At 40.4% G+C, this 16409-nt stretch overlaps 3 protein-coding genes and 1 long non-coding RNA gene across 11 annotated transcripts in view; 2 read left to right on the forward strand and 2 right to left on the reverse strand.

The window, feature by feature from the left end:
• Nucleotides 1–5315, forward strand: part of LOC107989059 (uncharacterized) — a 12892-nt gene extending 7577 nt beyond the window's left edge. For 6 of the 8 annotated variants that reach the window (XR_003050592.1, XR_003050595.1, XR_003050594.1 and 3 more), the window contains 4 exons: nucleotides 202–361; nucleotides 1309–1563; nucleotides 1734–1922; nucleotides 2114–2248. This is a non-coding gene — a long non-coding RNA (uncharacterized LOC107989059). Of the gene's footprint in view, nucleotides 1–201; nucleotides 362–1308; nucleotides 1564–1733; nucleotides 1923–2113; nucleotides 2249–5224 lie in introns of those variants that run through there. The other 2 variants (XR_003050593.1, XR_003050598.1) reach the window with 2 other exon arrangements.
• Nucleotides 787–6120, reverse strand: LOC103383248 (hsp90 co-chaperone Cdc37-like). Its single transcript, XM_025058577.1, has 9 exons — nucleotides 5345–6120; nucleotides 5204–5312; nucleotides 3956–4255; nucleotides 3774–3873; nucleotides 2395–2510; nucleotides 2200–2322; nucleotides 1725–1940; nucleotides 1341–1412; nucleotides 787–1184 (listed from the first exon to the last, which is right to left on the reverse strand). The coding sequence occupies exons 2-9, from the start codon at nucleotides 5309–5311 to the stop codon at nucleotides 1044–1046; spliced, it is 1176 nt and encodes a 391-aa protein (XP_024914345.1). The 5' UTR covers nucleotide 5312; nucleotides 5345–6120; the 3' UTR covers nucleotides 787–1043.
• Nucleotides 6121–6444: 324 nt separating this feature from the next.
• On the reverse strand, nucleotides 6445–10999 carry LOC103383246 (vascular cell adhesion protein 1-like). The gene is made up of 5 exons (XM_008316297.3): nucleotides 10755–10999; nucleotides 9675–9947; nucleotides 8652–8984; nucleotides 8295–8552; nucleotides 6445–8056 (listed from the first exon to the last, which is right to left on the reverse strand). The coding sequence occupies exons 1-5, from the start codon at nucleotides 10819–10821 to the stop codon at nucleotides 7878–7880; spliced, it is 1110 nt and encodes a 369-aa protein (XP_008314519.1). The 5' UTR covers nucleotides 10822–10999; the 3' UTR covers nucleotides 6445–7877.
• A 3158-nt stretch (nucleotides 11000–14157) lies between these two features.
• slc5a10 (solute carrier family 5 member 10) overlaps nucleotides 14158–16409 on the forward strand; it is an 18856-nt gene continuing 16604 nt past the window's right edge. The window contains exons 1-4 of the mRNA XM_017035483.2: nucleotides 14158–14518; nucleotides 14596–14667; nucleotides 15312–15416; nucleotides 16033–16092. Coding sequence (XP_016890972.2) covers nucleotides 14411–14518; nucleotides 14596–14667; nucleotides 15312–15416; nucleotides 16033–16092 — 345 coding nt within the window. The 5' untranslated portion in view covers nucleotides 14158–14410. The remainder of the gene's footprint in view (nucleotides 14519–14595; nucleotides 14668–15311; nucleotides 15417–16032; nucleotides 16093–16409) is intronic.

Genomic DNA, 16409 nt, shown 5'->3' on the forward strand with positions numbered 1-16409 from the left:
GATTCCCTCTCACGTTTCCTCTTGTTGTGTCTGTTTACAGTCGTTCAAGGACACGCTGTACTTCTCATCATTTCTTTGAAAACAGAACTAAAAAAAAATTAAATTATCGTTAAACAAAAACAACAACAATAATGATAATAATAATAATGTTTTGTCAACAGAGAACCTCTCACTCTGTTTACATGTTTTTTCTTCCTGCAGGATTCCTGTTGGCAACAGCGGCGAGTCGCATATTCACCTCCTTCACCGCTAGAGGGCGGTAATGGAATATATATATATATATCAGTTTGGGTGAAACCTAAAAGAAGACAAAGAGTCGCGGCTGTGTGGATCAGTGTTACTTCAGCAGAGACTGATATCAGTGAGTATTGAACCGTATATTCATTTAAATATATAAAATAAGCAGTTTTTTGGTCGAGGCGGTCGAACAGATGTAGTTGTTATGTTTGGAGACTTCTCACTTTGACACCTGTTAGTTGAAGGTGTACAGCCCCACAGGACAACGGACCTCTGCGCTGTTTTATCAGTCATCAGTTCAGACTCAGAGTTTTGATTTTCCTTTTGACTAATGCGCATTAACTCGCGGTGATTAATGTCTGACGTCAGCACTGATCGTTTTCCATTCACAAAAGTGACTGCACTAAAGAGCTGTGCTTCAGAAATACCCTGCACAGGCCACTAAATCAAATCACCCCATGAATTATGAAAGACAGTGGGGGGGAGGGGGGCAGGGGGGTAAAATGAACTGAACGAGTATGGATTCAAATCAGTCAGCGTTGAACCGAATCACACCCTCAAGGTTTATTGTAAAACAATTAAAGAAACAAATTAAAAACAAACAAAACAAATAAAATCACATCAATGTGGGGGGAGGTGAAAATAACAGAAACTATAATTGCCGTTGATTCATTTACTTTTAGACGTTTATTTTGATTTGCAGTCCCACAAATGGACACTAGATGGTGCTGTTTACCACAGTGGTGGGAGTTGACGTTATCTAAACTTAGGTCCTCAGTTGGTTAATTGTAATTCTTCCTTCAATTTTAGTCCGTATCATTATTCTTATCACCTCCATCTTCATCATCATCTTCTTCTTCATCTTCTTCATCTTCTTCATCACCCTCCCCCGTGTCAGGGACCCACAATCCAGAGTCGATGCACCTCTTCAGATGGTATTTAGCTTCCTGTCAGGAGAAATAATATTCACATTAATAAATTTTCATCATCATCTTCTTCTAATAAACTTTATACCAGTCTTTTTTTTTTGTTTTGTTTTGTTTCATTTTTTCTCATTTTTATTTTTACCAGTGGTGTCCAGTGGGGGTTTCAAACCGACTCACCTCAGGTTCCAGTTTGTTCATCACCTCCTGCAGCATCTGGAGGTTCTTTTCAGCGAAGCTCTTCTGTAGTTCCTGTTGAGGACGGAACATTTACAATCGATCTACTGACACGAGACGATGAAGGAAAGAAACTTTGACAAACATTTAGTTCATCTTCATCTCAAAAAGGAAGAAAGGATTTTTTTAAAAACAAGATTTCAAATGAGATTTCCTGCACGGACAGGTGTGTTAGGCTGTAACTGTGGTCAGGTGGTATTTCAACTACATTGACCTTTTGTTGTGACCCTGACCTTTGACTTTTCACTGATATTTACGAAAGAATCTGTTGATGTGAAGTACTGTATGATAATGTGTACTGTGTACTTTATACTAATCTGTGTTCACCTTTGGCAGTGACTGATAGACCTCCACAGGGTCTAAACCACTTGGGCCCAGTTTCCTCTGCCTCTGCTGCTGCTCCTCCTCCTGCTGCTCCTCCTCCTCCTCCTCCTCCTGATCTTCAGTGACTCCCTCCGTACGGATCAGTGCACAGCTGTGAATCCTCTCCTTCAGTAACTCCAGTTCATGGTCAAACGCATCCAGGTACGGTTTGTCTGCAGTCTGACGTGAAACAGTCTTTAAGTCGTGAGCTGTTGTTGTTGTTGCATTACATTTGTTAGCATATTTTGAGCAGGTTATTATTCTAATGTACAGTACACCTTCAAACAGTCGCCTAAAACTAAAGTTTTCTCTGTAGGACCAAATTATTTTGTTTTTGTTTTTTTTCCTGACAGTACCACTGTTCTCCTGTAGGAGTCACACGCTGTTGCACTTCACCCTAAATACAGATCTAGAGCAGGATTTGGTAGATTTTCCAAACCTTGATTTTTGAGAAGAACCGTCTGAAACAGCCTCTGGGGTCGACCCTCAGGGTCCGGCTCAGATCCAGGATGAAGTGCATGACGAGGGCCTGGTGGGCCACCTGCTCCATCAGGCCGTGTTTCTGTCAGGGCAGAGGATTCTAGAAGGTCTCCACCGCGTCCAGTACAACTACGTCGTCACGCAGATTACGTACCTGATCGATCTCCAGGTCGATGCAGGTGGAGACGAGGCCGTGGGCGGTCTCCTCACACACCAGCTGTGGGTTATCAGACAGATACTTCTGACTGTCGTCCCAACGACGCAGCATACCTGTGTCCGAAGAAAAAAACAATAAAAATGAACATAATATTAACCAAAAAACTGAGACAAACGTTTAAATGAGCAACATTTATGACAGTAATAGATTGTAACCCGGTCATCGTGAAAGAATCCACCCCGACGTTAGTCCACTGAGGTCACGACCTGACACTGTTTGAGTTCATATGAGTTCATATTTACCCGCAAACTTCCCCACAGTTTCACTTCCCTACCCATGTTGAATTGTCCTGAACCACCAGCTAAAAAACACAAATATAAACATATATAAACACATATAAACATATGTAAATATATGTAAACATATATAAACATGTAAACATATAAATATATGTAAACATGGAATGGATCACCAACTGTAGTTTTTATATTTTTTTTTTTTTTTAATGTTTTTTCAGAGTTCTGTGTGTAGTGACAGTCAGACCCTTGTGTCCTGTAACTCTCGTGCTCTCTGTCACTGCTTCCTGTTTACAGAGGTGTTTCTTCACACTTGTGTTGAGAGCTGATCGTCACCGTCAGCTCCACTGACACTTCCGCCTCGTTGGAACTTAATGTTTCCACCGTGTCGGGCAGCTGAAGGTGACTTTGCTCTTCCAGCAGCTGACCTTTTAAAACAATGCTGCCAGCGCGGCCCGTGAGCTCACATCCTCCTCTCTTTACTCTTTTGGACATGTGAAAACTCAAATCATTTATTTTTTAGTTCCCCGTCATGTTTTTTTTTTTTTTCCATTAGATGATTTTGCTCTTTTCTGTCTTTCACATTTTAAACCAAATCAAAACAGACAAATTTATTACCCCTCCAAAAATCCCCTTAAATCCAGGATCGTGGATCGTCTCCAAAGAAGTTAATAAACATCAGTTTGATGACGTCGCTGCACTAAACACCTTCGTCTACGGATCTATATCTATATATCTATATATCTATATCTATATCTGGTTTGGCATTTAAACAAATTCTTTTACAGGAGAAGAAAACAAAAAACAATGTATATATATATGTATGTATATATCAGTGTTTTTAGTTATATATACATATGTATATATGTGTCTATGTGTATGAATATATACTATATATGTGGGTATATGTGCATATATATGTATAAACAAATATGTGTATATATGTGAAAATATATGTACTGTACATATATATGTATATACACGTATATATGTGAAAATATATGTAGTGTACATATATATGTATATACACGTATATATGTGAAAATATATGTGCATACATACATAAATAGTAAATCGTACCAAAGTGTTTGATTTCCTTTCCGTGCGTCTCCAAAAATGTCCTTCGTTTCTCTGCATCTTCTTCTTCCTCCTCTGTTTCGGCCTCGATGTTGAACACACTCTGGAAACCACAGTGAAGATCAGAGCTCAGCTCAGTGCTGACATGATTTGCCCAAAGGTTCACAGCCCCGTGCGGTACTTGCCCTGCTGAAACCTTCCTTGCTGATCGTGTCCACATTCCAGGGAATCTTCTTCTCTTCCCTCCGGTGCTCCGTCATCAATTTCTCAAAAACCTTCTCTTCCTTTTCCAGTTTCCTCACTTCAGCCTGGACTGTCCTCAGCTCGGCCTCCGTGTCCTTGTCCTCCGGGCTTCCCTCCTTCCTCTCTTGTCCCAGCTCTCTCAGCCGTAGCTGGGCGTCCTCCAGACGCTGCCTGCACTGAGCACAGTTTTTCTCCAAATCTTCTCGTCTCTGCTGGACGTCTGCCGTCCTCTCCAGCCGAGCCTGTGGCGACAGACGACACAAACAGAACGTCGTTGGTCGAAGGAAGAATTGGAAAATAAATTAGAGGTAGAACGGATAGTGAAGGAGAGCGATGTTTCGGAAAGAATACGAGAAGAAAGGACAAAGTTAGGACAGTGTCTGCAGTGCTTTTTTTTTTTTTGTTCTTATTTTTGTCTAAACTGCAGTGCTTTTTTTTTTTTTGTTCTTATTTTTGTCTAATTAACAGAGCGATGATACGATATATTGCGATGCTAAAGGCACAACGAGATTTCCAAGGAAAACTGTGGGCGTCGTAAACACACGATGTTGTTCCGTGGCCTGGGAATGAGCAGGTCACACAGAGAAACTGACTCAAGTGTCCAAACATGGAGGAGTGTCGTTCTGGTCTTCGTCAGGTGGACAGCAGCACCGATATCAGCTCCCTCTTATCAGACTTCCCCACATTCCTAAACGCTCTTCTTACACACAACAATCCCAGGAATCCCAGGACTAAATCGAAGCTAATCCACGTGACTGGTGGACACTAACGAGTTAAGATGATTACCCAGATGACCAGAGCTTGACCGGTGAAGAGAAACATGGTTACGTCACATGACACACATTCATGAGCCTCAAGTCAAACATTTCTGTTTTTAAAAATTAAATAATTACAAATTCATAATAATGTTATTAAAACCTGGATTGCAGCGTATCAGTGTATTATTATTTATTGACGTAGAACAATTCTTCTCCAACATTCTTCAGAAAAAAACAAAACCTTGAAAAAGGCCTCGTGAGAACCTGTTCTTCTGTTCTGCACGTTCTTCTTCCAGCTGCTGATTCAGTTCTGGTTCTGGTTTTCACTGGTTTAACCCTAGACACACACACACACACACACTGCTACTAACCAGGTTCAACTAACCAGGTCATAGGTCACACGTCACAGCTACTACTAGTCTCACTGCTGACCCGGTGTCTCATTCTGAACAGACTGGACGTGTCCACGAAGGGACTGGTCACGTCCTCGTCATCGGACACGTAGATGTGGTCCCAGGCGCTGTAGTCGATGGTACTCATCCTCACTCATCCTCTGGACCGCTCCCGACCCTCCTCTGGACCGCTCCAGAACCTCCTGTGGACCGCTCCAGAACCTCCTCTGGACCGCTCCAGAACCTCCTCTGGACCGCTCCAGAACCTCCTCTGGACCGCTCCAGAACCTCCTGTGGACCGCTCCAGAACCTCCTGTGGACCGCTCCAGAACCTCCTGTGGACCGCTCCAGAACCTTCTCCGTCCGCCGCTCCAGGACCAGACGACAGACTGGAGTCAGATAATCCCGTTAGCCAAGGAGGCGTCACCGTCAGAAACATGGTATTTAAAGGGCTAGTTCAGAAAGTTCTATCATGTCACGCATGACACGCTTGGCTAGCAGTGGTTCACAAGGTACGGGGCACGGACCAACGGTGGGTCTTCTGCTTCCTCTAGTCCAGGGGTTGGGAACCTATGGCTCGAGACCCAGATGTGGCTCTTTTTGATGACTGATTTTTTTTTTAACACAATAAGTAATAAATAATCCTGCTGATATTGAAGTAAAACATTACAGAAATCATGGAGTTAAAATAATATTTAACAAAAACATTCTGTGTTGTGTTGTGTTAAATAATTGTAAAAAAGTCAAATCATCATCGATATAAAAACAGAGTGAAGTGTCTGGACTGCATCTGGTTGTTTGGCTTCACTTTTTAAAATCAACGCTCTAAAACAAATGGTGATGTCATGCTGTCGAGGTCCAATGACCCAGCTGTTTTTTTTTAAATCTAAAAATGTATCTGCTCTATATCAGCAGACGATGTCATCCAAATTGATTTAGAAGAGGAAGTGCACGGGGAGTGAAACATTTTTGGGATTTTTTGTAGCTCTCCCCTGAACTTCCTCCACTTGAATCAGCCCCGGAGCCTTTGGGAGTTCTGCTCCAGGTTCAGTCGACGAGGGGAAGTATCAAAAACAGGAAAGCAGCTCACAGCCTGCACTTTCATTTGACTGAAGCGTATTCACTACCAGAGGTTCCTGTTGATGAGGTTCAGTTTTTGCCGGATTATGCTAAAGGGGGGGGGGGGGGGGGGGGGGGGGGGGGGGGGGGGGGGGTGAGATCATCTATTTTTATTTAATACACTACAGCTCTGAAGTTTTAAAGAAAAAAAAACGAATTTTCTTTTTGTTTTAAACAAATTTATTCACACCACACGTCAAGACGAGCAAAGTGAAGATTATAACATTGTTACACACTCGACTTTTTTTTTTCACTCACAATGAGCTAAATCTTCATTCCCTTCACAGTGACGCTACTAAAGTGAAATAATCATGATAACTTACAAAGACGATGCTCCAGCAAATCATACGTCATCTTTTTATAAAGTTGTAGCTTAGCTGATTCACACACATGAAAATTAAAACGTGTAAAAAAGTTTTCTTTATCAACAGTATATAATCTATATGACCTCTGCACAAAACCTCATCACGTACGTGACATAGAACTGCAGTTTTTACAGAACATAAACCTCGTCAAGTAAAAGTAATCAACGTCATCATTTCAGATGGGTCTCAGGAAGTACACGCTGGCCGCGACACCGCCACCAGTTTGTGTTTTCTTTTTCTGTTAGTCGTTGCACTACAACAGTGGAGCCAGTAGGTGTCAGTCATGCAGACAAATAGCCAGTAATCGAGGACTAGTTTCCAAAGTTAAATATATGTATTTTTTATGTTCTAATAGAAAATCTAATTTACAGAATTAATACAAATAAAACTGTTGAACTCACCAAACACCAAATCCAGTTTAAACCTTGTGCACAGCACCTCCTGCAGGGCAGGGAGGGCTTTTTTAATGGATAAGTCAGAATTCTACTTTTCTTCATCTATAGGAGAGTGCAGTTTTACACAAAGATAGTGTGTCCTTCAAAATAAAAAAATTAATTTGAGATATAGTCTCTCAGAGTGCTGATATACAATTATCATCACATTTGCACAACTTCTCATTTCATTGGTTCCAGCATGAAAGTGAATATTAAGTGTTTAAAACATACGTGGTCTTTGAAACCATCAGCCTGTCTACATCAACTGACCTTTGCATTTGTTTACTCTGATTGGCCACAAATGCCTTTCATCGACCCAGTACGACAGGTTTCAGAGTCTGAAAATACTTCTGTGGATACTGTGTTTTTACTTAACCTTTTGCCCCAACATAATACTTTGTATTTCTGACAATGATTTAATATTTTACAGGAAGTAACAACAATTGAGTCTGTGCTCATCAGGTGATCAGAAACAGGAAACAGTTTCTATGAACACTTGGTCACATGGTCTCTATGAAAACATTTACTTGAATTTTTGGATTCAGGCCCTTGGTTTGTGACAGTGAAGCTTCAGTTCAGTGGAACGTGAGTAACAGTAAGACCATGTGAAGCAGCGTCGGTTCGACCAGACTTTGGCTTCAATCTATAAATACTACATGTGTGTTTTAGTTTGTGGTCTGGTTTAAAATGCTGATGAGTGTCGCTGGAGAAGTTTAGAACTGTTCTGGAGGTAAACAAGAGTTTTTGATATCACATACAGCTTTCCCAGAATGTTCCTGCACTTCCCACGTCATTATTATGCAGTTTTGGGTGAAGCAGGAACAGGACTATGTGAGCTTTGGAAATAAGGTCTGGATGGGCTGTACTCTCCATGTCGTTTCTGTTTGTAGAAATAAATGCCTACTGCAACTGCCACGATCAACATCACGATCAGAACCACAGCGATTACTATAACTAAGTAAGGCTTGGGTTTCTCTGTGTGGAAAAAATAGGAAAAAAAGGAACAGAAATTATTAACTAGACAAAGTTCTAAAAACAAGAGAGAAGTAAGTCACAATGAACTTCCTTCCCTTTACTCACAAAACAGTAAAGCAGTGATGTGGGTTTTTCCACGTAACTTCAGGAACCATAACCTTAAATGCGTCACATGATAAATTCTCTAATTTAACTTTTAAGCCTAGGTGAAGTAATAATAATTTGTTTTTAAACTCACCTTTGACTTTCACCATGAAATCCACGGTCAGCGTTCCCAAATCATTGGTTACAGAACATGTGTAGAGCCCACTGTGTTCAGGAGCTGCAGCTGTGATGTTGATTATGCTGCTATCGGGCGCCTGAACACTGTCAGGCAAAAGCACCCACTGGTACGAGGGTTGGGGGTTCCCCTCAGCTGTGCAGTCCAGGTGCAGAGGCCGTCCCTCTTCGACGATGACGTCATCTGTAGGTGGCGACCCCCGACGCTGAGGCCGATCTGTGCATCGATCAAGGAGAGAAGGTTTTTCATATATTATTACTAGGGCTGTCGGTCATCATCGTGTTTACTGTGGTATTGTCCTTCTTTTGTACTCACAGTGGACAATGGCTGTCACGTTCTGTGACATCATCACTGGGGGGGGCTGTGGACCCTCAGGTCCCAAAACCATCTCCACTTTACACCAGTACTGCGCCCCATCGTTCTCTTTTTGTGCAGAGATTTGGAGACTGTAAGTCTCATTCACTGGCCGCAGCGCCGGCGAGTCCTTCACCTGCGTCTCATTCAACTGTTTACTCCCTTCGTAGAAGGTCACATGAGCCTTCTTCAGAGGAGCAACGTTTTGCACCTCACACTGCAGGGTGTACACACGAGCCTCCAACATTGGCCCAGTGTGATTCACGATGCTAAGGGACACGCCGTCTGGAGGTTCTGGAGCAGGAAATTAAAGTCATGTTCAGAGAAGGATGCACACAAAGAAGCCAAGTGACAACAAGAGATAGAGAACCTTTCTACAACCTTTCTATGAAGTACTGACACAGGAATGACTGACATTTTAACCACTGGATCCAGGAGCTGTAGATGCTCTGCTTCATAAATATTTACAGTAGCAGCAACTTAACAACCGACAATGGAATGTTTCAAATGTTTACATACTGGTGCTGTAGCGATGGTGTTGCACCTTGATACAGAGCAGGGATGTAACAGTGCGTCGTGAATCGATCAAAAATCGAAACAAATTCATAACGATTCGCATTGGTTGAAATAAAAAAAAGAATTGCTCATCAAGGTTATAAGGAGTGGGCCGCTCTATCTCAAAAAAGGTCAAAAAAGGGTCATACCATGACACTATACACTCTAGGTCAGTAGGTGGCGGTATGTGGCGGTATGTACCTGAACACTTGAATGTCCCGTGTGACATTCAAGTGTTCAAACAGAACATGGGAAGAACTTGTTCCACAGACACAATCAGTGTTTTACAGAGTTTCTGTTTCAATATGTCTGCAGCTCATTTTGTTTTTAAATTTTTTAAATTGCCTCTGTGTCAGTACCTCATACAGCACACCAGACAAACATCCAACCATCACCTTGAAGCAAGCTAGTGACAGGAAACGGACTTACCGTAAACCAGTATAGGCAGAACACTGCAACACTGCTTTCCTTCAGCAGAGGTGCGGTCGACGTAGAAGCACACGACCAGTGTATTCCACTCGACCATTTTATTAACAGTCCACAAAATTGCAGTCGTGTTGTGCTCTTTTTTGCCAAATGAAACTTCCAAATCAAAAATATCTCGCTGGCAAGATGGGCATAAATGGCACGTAGCAGAGGTTGGGTCAAGATGCTTCACCACCAGTTGGGACGGTGTGAAAAAAGGTGTGTGTGTACAGTTATCTGAAAATAAAATAAAAAAAATACAATTAAAACAGAATTATAAAATATATTTCTTATGTATTCTGACAGTGTTTCTTATGTATTTCTGAAAAAAAAAGTCCTTTTTGTCATAAACTGTAGTTCAGACTAAGTATCTTACTCTAGTAATGTGTATCCTGTCAAGTTAACTGTTGCTATGGTAACCTAAAAATACACTACACATAGTCAACATAATAGTCATGCTTTTATTATTTTTGATTAAACTAAACATTGAAAACTTCAATCAACAATCTCTGTCTAACAGACGTGGTTAATGGTTAATTAACTATAGTTGACTTATGATACCTGACGTTTAAATGTTACACTTTTATCAATTTATAATATTATATATTAAATTATATATTAAGAAGATATAATTCACATTTCTTCAAATAGGCGTAAATACCGATGACGTCATTGTAAATTAAACCTTTGGATGAGGACGCTTCGCGTACAATTCCACAATATTTTTTAAAAGAATATTTAGGTTTCAGTGGCGCTTTGGCCCAGAGGCAATGTCTCTGTCATTGGTGTGGAACCCCAGGGTTCACCTCCTGGACAAGTTCGAATCCCGGTTAGGGCGGTTGGTACCTTCCAGTGGACTCACCACCCACGGTACGGTGCAATGTGATTTGGGTGGCGACTGCTGCCCCCGCGACCCGGTAACGGATAAGCGGATGAAAATGGATGGATGGATATTTAGGTTTCAGTTTCGCCACATGAAATCACTGTCGCCATGTCTGCTCGTGTGCCGTACAGAGCACGTAATAATAACCCAATAACACTCACCACAGCCGGACACCTCCCGCAGCAGATTCACCAGAAACAGAACCTCGAAGACGGTGGTAGATCTCATTGTTAAAACGGGAGGCGGAATGTAGTCCGCCAGAGAGAAAACCGGACTATAACAGCACACGATGGGCAAGAACCAAGTGAAAGTAAACCCCCCCAAAAATGCCCTTTCTCTCTCTCTCTCTCTCTCTCTCTGTGTGTGTGTGTGGGTGTCTTTCTCTGTCTGTCTGTCTGTCTCTCTCTCTCTCTCTCTCTCTGTGGGTGTCTGTCTCTGCCTGTCTCTGTCTCTCTCTCTCTCTCCCCCGCTCTTTGTCACAAACGGAAGTTGTCCTTAAATACAGAAACGTATCAATGAGGAAGCGTTTGTATCGTTCACGTTGCTGCCGCGGAAATTTGGCGGTCACCAAGTTGTTGTTTTTTCTCACCCGCCCCACTAGTGTTCTGACGACACTGGTGGGGGGGGCGGGGGGGGGGATTTTGCTTTTGCTTTTCTTTTGCTCTTATATTGGTAAATTTTGGTATTTTTAAAGAAAGAAAAATCATCTAAATCCAGGCCAAAACATGTTTCAAAGTTTCACTTTTGTCTGTCTGCTCTAAACCCGTCCCGCCTTTTGAGAAAATTCGGTCTCAGGAGATTTCCCGTGTGTTTACGGGAAAACAGAGGGCTAACGTGAAAGATTTGTCGGACTCTGACCTGTCGTTCAAACAGGAAGCGTCACACTTCAGAAACAAAAACACATCTGCTTCCACCGTCGTTGTTTAACCTGTGGAGCATCTATTTTAGAAGCATGTTTTACTGGTGTTCAGCAACTAATCAGTGAGAGCTCCTCACACTGTCGTCATTTGTCATGGTAATTGCTTACGTCATGTGTGTAAACGTTTGCATTTATTTGAATAATATATTGAATAAAACAACCACATGGCAGTTATATGATAATTATTATAATTATCATTATATACCTGTATGAATCTGATCTTTAATCATGTAATTTAAAGGCATCACGTTTATTCAGTGGCGTTTATTAAAAGAGATTTATTATTATATTATTAAGACAAATCTCATTTGTGATCTTTTTATAGCACACATGGATTTCCTTAAACTAACACTTTTATACACTTTTTAAAAACACTTTATATATATTATATATACCTATGTATATGTGTATAACTAGAGAGAGAGAGAGAATCAATCACATGTTTGGTTGAATAATAACTCAGTTAAAACAACATGGAAATCCCCTTTTTTGCAAGAGTGAAATGAATGTAAATGATGTCAAGAAGACAAGAACTTTTTTTTTCACTTTGGTCGTCATTCGTGACGTCATACTTCCCCTTCCACTTCCTTCCCGAGACTCTGTTTACCAATATTAAATAGAAATTGCTAAAGACTACAGTGCAGGCGGTGCTTGACAATTTGATTCAAGCAACAATTGACACATTATAGTTGTAACTAAACACATGTTGAATATCACCATGCATAAATCAAACATTTCTGACGTTTTCACCAAGTCGGCGTGATCTTCGCAATCAACAGCTAATAAAGTTAGCATTGTGCCGAGTAACCCATCGTCCCGGGCACATTATTATGTAATCTTTTCTTTGTTTTTCTATCTATATATCTATCTATCTATGTATCAATCTATCGTTCGATCTATTGATGTTTGTCTACTTTCCTACTTCTATGTAGTTCATGGTAAAAACAACATTTCTCTGTTTCATCGACTCCTCATTGACTTCAGAGTGACTGAAGTATCTCTTCCTCTTTTTTCCCCGTCATCTTTCCCATGAATGATGAATCATGTTTTTCCCCTCTTTCTGTGTCACATGGTAAGACAAGAAAAAAAATCTGCATCATCAAACCATTTCATTCCACTGTAACCAGAGTATATTGCAACATATTTAAAACCTGTCACATATCTGACATTTCCAAATCGCTGACCAACTTCTGACCAACCAAATTAATTCAAGTCAACAGGTTGTAAATGTTATATTTATAGCAAAAATACCTTAAGGTTAAAAATATGCCTCAGTAACTGTATATCAACTTTTCACCAGGGTTTTAAAGCATAACGAGGACAATGAGTTCTGATTACACTTATAGAAAATACAAATTTAAAACCATTTAAAGACCAAATGCCATGAGGAGGAACCTTTATGATTCTTCTGATTCAAATAGGATTTTAACGGTTTATGATTGACTGGTATTTAACTAATTAAAATACATTTTTTAGTAGTTACAACATTGGGGAAAGTACACGTTTAATAGAAAACAGAAAGTGAAAAATGTATGCGTTTTTTTTTCCATGTGCTCCTTGATGTGAATTAACTCAGTGTCACACACAAACTGCTGGCTGATGTTTGTCTGCTCAGAGGAGCAGATGGTGGCAGCGGAGACACCCTGACGTCACACACATTATCATCAATCACATGCTTTTACATACACACACACACACAGATTTGAAAATCAAACAATCAGGTTACCAGCTAAAATAAACAACTTTTCTTTCAACAATGTTTTAAAAACAGGAACTAGTGAAATGTACCAAAAAAATGCTTTAATTTCTTGTTTTGTGTAACTATATTATTATTAATACTATTATTAGTAGTTATTATTACTATGATTAGTATTATTACATTTTCATTTCGCATCTTCTTTTTTTTATTTTGAAATAAAAACATTTTGAAATCCCCTTTTCTCTTCCTTCCCTTTATTATTTCTGGGAAACTAAAAATAATATATTTGCAAAAGAAGAAAAAAAAAAGCATCTCATTACAGATATGTTTCAACTACAGACAGATCTGGACTGCAGGCAGACCAGTCAACTTTTCCAAGGTGTGTAAAGAACCAAAACACACTTTTTTTTCTTTTCTTTTAAAATTTAACTAAGCTACCACATCTTTGAAACTGCACCAACTTTTGTGATTTAATAAAGTCATCGTTTCATTCTACGCCGCAGTTGAAAGACATTTAAAAAGTTAATATTGACTACGAGTTGTGTTTGGAGTCTTCTCCATCCGGCGCTGGTTGTGTTTTGTTACAACATGGAGCTAATGATGTTCATACGTCCTGTTGAACAAGACCAGACTGAGTTGAGAAACTCCTAACCTCAGGTCACAGACCCTTTCTCTCAGCACTTAACAGCTGATGTGTTTGGGCGCTAATGATTATAAACCTCTCATCGCCAATGATTGACCACCGCGTCTGCATCAGCATGGACTCTGATCTAAATGGGCATCTGCTCTACACCCCCCCACCCCCCCACACACACACACACTCTCCATTATCTCTTAGTGTGTGTGTGTCTCAGCAGTGCAGGTGTCACATTAAGTTGATGTGTTTAATCATCAGTTAATCTTAAGAGGGACTGCCTTCTTCACACACACACACACACACAGATGGGACACTGAGGGTCAGGATTCTGGTCCCAGGTGGGTCATTTGATGATTTCGCCCCAGTAGGAGATGCTGCGACGTGGAGTTGCACCTGTGTTCGTTGTAGAAACGTTTTTGTCTCTGTTTTTTTCTCTCTGCCTCTGCTGAGACTCTGGTAGACCAGTACACGTCGTTGTATGATTGTTATATATATGGGAGGCGTCCATCTGTGTCTTTGCTGCATTTTTACCTACGGTGTGATTTCGTGGTGAAACCTGAGGATGTCGAATGACACCATCAACTTCTACGCACTGTCTCAGTCCTTCAGCTTCTCTGATATTATCGTCATAGCAACTTACTTCCTGCTTAACCTGGCTGTGGGCATCTGGGTAAGAGTGAGACATGTATCTGTGTGTGTGTGTGTGTGTGTGTGTGTGTGTGTTTACTAACACTTTTCTCTTGTCAGTCATCATGCAGGGTCAGCAGAAACACTCTGAGTGGATATTTCCTGGCCGGTCGAGACATGGCCTGGTGGCCGGTGAGTGAATTACTTGTTCCAATCTTTGGATGATAATATATTTATTAGTTTAGTAGTTATGATACTGCACGGTATATATTTCATATCATATATTTTTATTTTTACACATTGCCTTTATTAATATTTTTTCTTATTCATCTACTTCTCTGCCTCATTTGTTAGATGATATTCTGTGTGAACAGCAGAGTACAGGAAAATGTGTTTAATTACTGCACATGTGACAATAAACACTTATACACTAAAAATAACTCACAAAATAACAAAAACAGATTTATAGTGTTTCTAATTTCACATTTTTTATACTTAACTTTATTAACATTCTCATAAATCGCATAATTATGGAAGAGAGACTTTATTCACTGATGTGCCTCAACATCTGGACTATTTTTATGCACTGAAAATCACTATATTTATTTTAATGTAACTGACGTGATGTTGGCGGGAAAAACGGTTTTACAGTTTTAAAGTCAAACATAAATTACTTAAACTTTTTTTTGTTACTTTACATATTGATTAAAAATATCCCAAACACTAAAAACTGATTTAAACTGGTAAAATTAACAGTTAAACCTTAACACACACATGTCATTTTGATTCCTTTACTCAAAGTTGTGTATGTTTTGTTTCCATCACCGGTTGTTCAGATCGGAGCTTCTCTGTTCGCCAGCTCAGAAGGTTCAGGTCTGTTCATTGGTCTGGCTGGAACCGGAGCTGCTGGAGGAATCGCTGTCACTGGGTTTGAGTGGAATGTAAGTAAAATAAATTTAAATAAAAAACAGCATACAAGTGTTCATTTTCACATGTTTTAGTATTTATTTTGTAAGCATAGGAAGTTGTTTGTTTAAATAAATGTTGCTAGCTAACTCGTAGCTAAGCTCGAGCTAGCTGTCGTAGCAGGGTTGATATTTGACCAATGTTGTTTACTTTGGCTAGTTTATTGAAAAATGTCATTGCTCTCAACTAACGTTTGCCTGGTCAATGTTTACATTCGCTTAATTTTGAGAAAATGTTTTAGGAATATTTTTAACCATTTTATTTATTTCCGGTTTACATTTGTTGCTAACTTTAGCCCGACACTGACACTGAGGCAATTATAGGGTACGCTATTATGTTCGAGGGGCAAATTGCTAAAGTGAGGATTCCGGTCAAATCCACCGGATGTAAAGTTTAAATAGTTGCTGTAATAGAAAGTGAGCAGCAGAGGGCAGTAGGACAACATTGTTCGGTCAGTGCAGCAGAGAAGGCGAGACGAATTGAGATAAATAGTTTTCTTGAAGTGAATCAAACCAGTTGATCGGTTTCTCCTGTAGACAGACGTCTAACGCACCTGTGTCCAATGTCTCTTGTCCTTCTGTCTGATCACAGGCCACGTACGTGCTGCTGGCCCTGGCCTGGGTCTTTGTACCCGTCTACATCTCCTCAGGGGTGAGACACATGGACACACAAACTCGGTTGCATGTCTGTTAAGGCTGGTTCAGTAAAAAAAGGTCGAGCCAAGAATCATCCTGTGTGAAATGATCTGCCGAGAGAGTTCCCCGACCGGCCGCCTCTCCCACACAGACCGTGTCAGTCACTGATGTGGTTTTATATTAAATGTAACGTGCTGAGAGTGTGACGTCTGAATATTTGAAACATCTCCACCACAGTTATATCCTGCTCACGGCTCAGTCACAACAACCCTGGGATGTTTGGCCTTTGTCTGTGATTCATACAACGACAAAACTTTTTTTCACATATATATG

Source organism: Cynoglossus semilaevis, chromosome 9, assembly GCF_000523025.1.
Source record: "Cynoglossus semilaevis isolate Cse_v1.0 chromosome 9, Cse_v1.0, whole genome shotgun sequence".
Classification (NCBI taxonomy): Eukaryota; Metazoa; Chordata; class Actinopteri; order Pleuronectiformes; family Cynoglossidae; genus Cynoglossus; species Cynoglossus semilaevis.

Excerpts from the sequence above, each read along its gene's own strand:
- LOC103383248 (XM_025058577.1), bottom strand. The coding sequence starts at position 5,311 with ATGAGTACCATCGACTACAGCGCCTGGGACCACATCTACGTGTCCGAT. Across the intron at positions 2,511-3,773 it reads AAAGGAAATCAAACACTTTG|GTATGCTGCGTCGTTGGGAC; the intron begins GTACGATTTACT and ends CTTCGGACACAG. Across the intron at positions 1,413-1,724 it reads TCTATCAGTCACTGCCAAAG|GAACTACAGAAGAGCTTCGC; the intron begins GTGAACACAGAT and ends CGTCCTCAACAG.
- LOC103383246 (XM_008316297.3), bottom strand. The coding sequence starts at position 10,821 with ATGAGATCTACCACCGTCTTCGAGGTTCTGTTTCTGGTGAATCTGCTG. Across the intron at positions 8,553-8,651 it reads CGTGACAGCCATTGTCCACT|ATCGGCCTCAGCGTCGGGGG; the intron begins GTGAGTACAAAA and ends ATCGATGCACAG. Across the intron at positions 8,057-8,294 it reads TTTCATGGTGAAAGTCAAAG|AGAAACCCAAGCCTTACTTA; the intron begins GTGAGTTTAAAA and ends TTTTCCACACAG.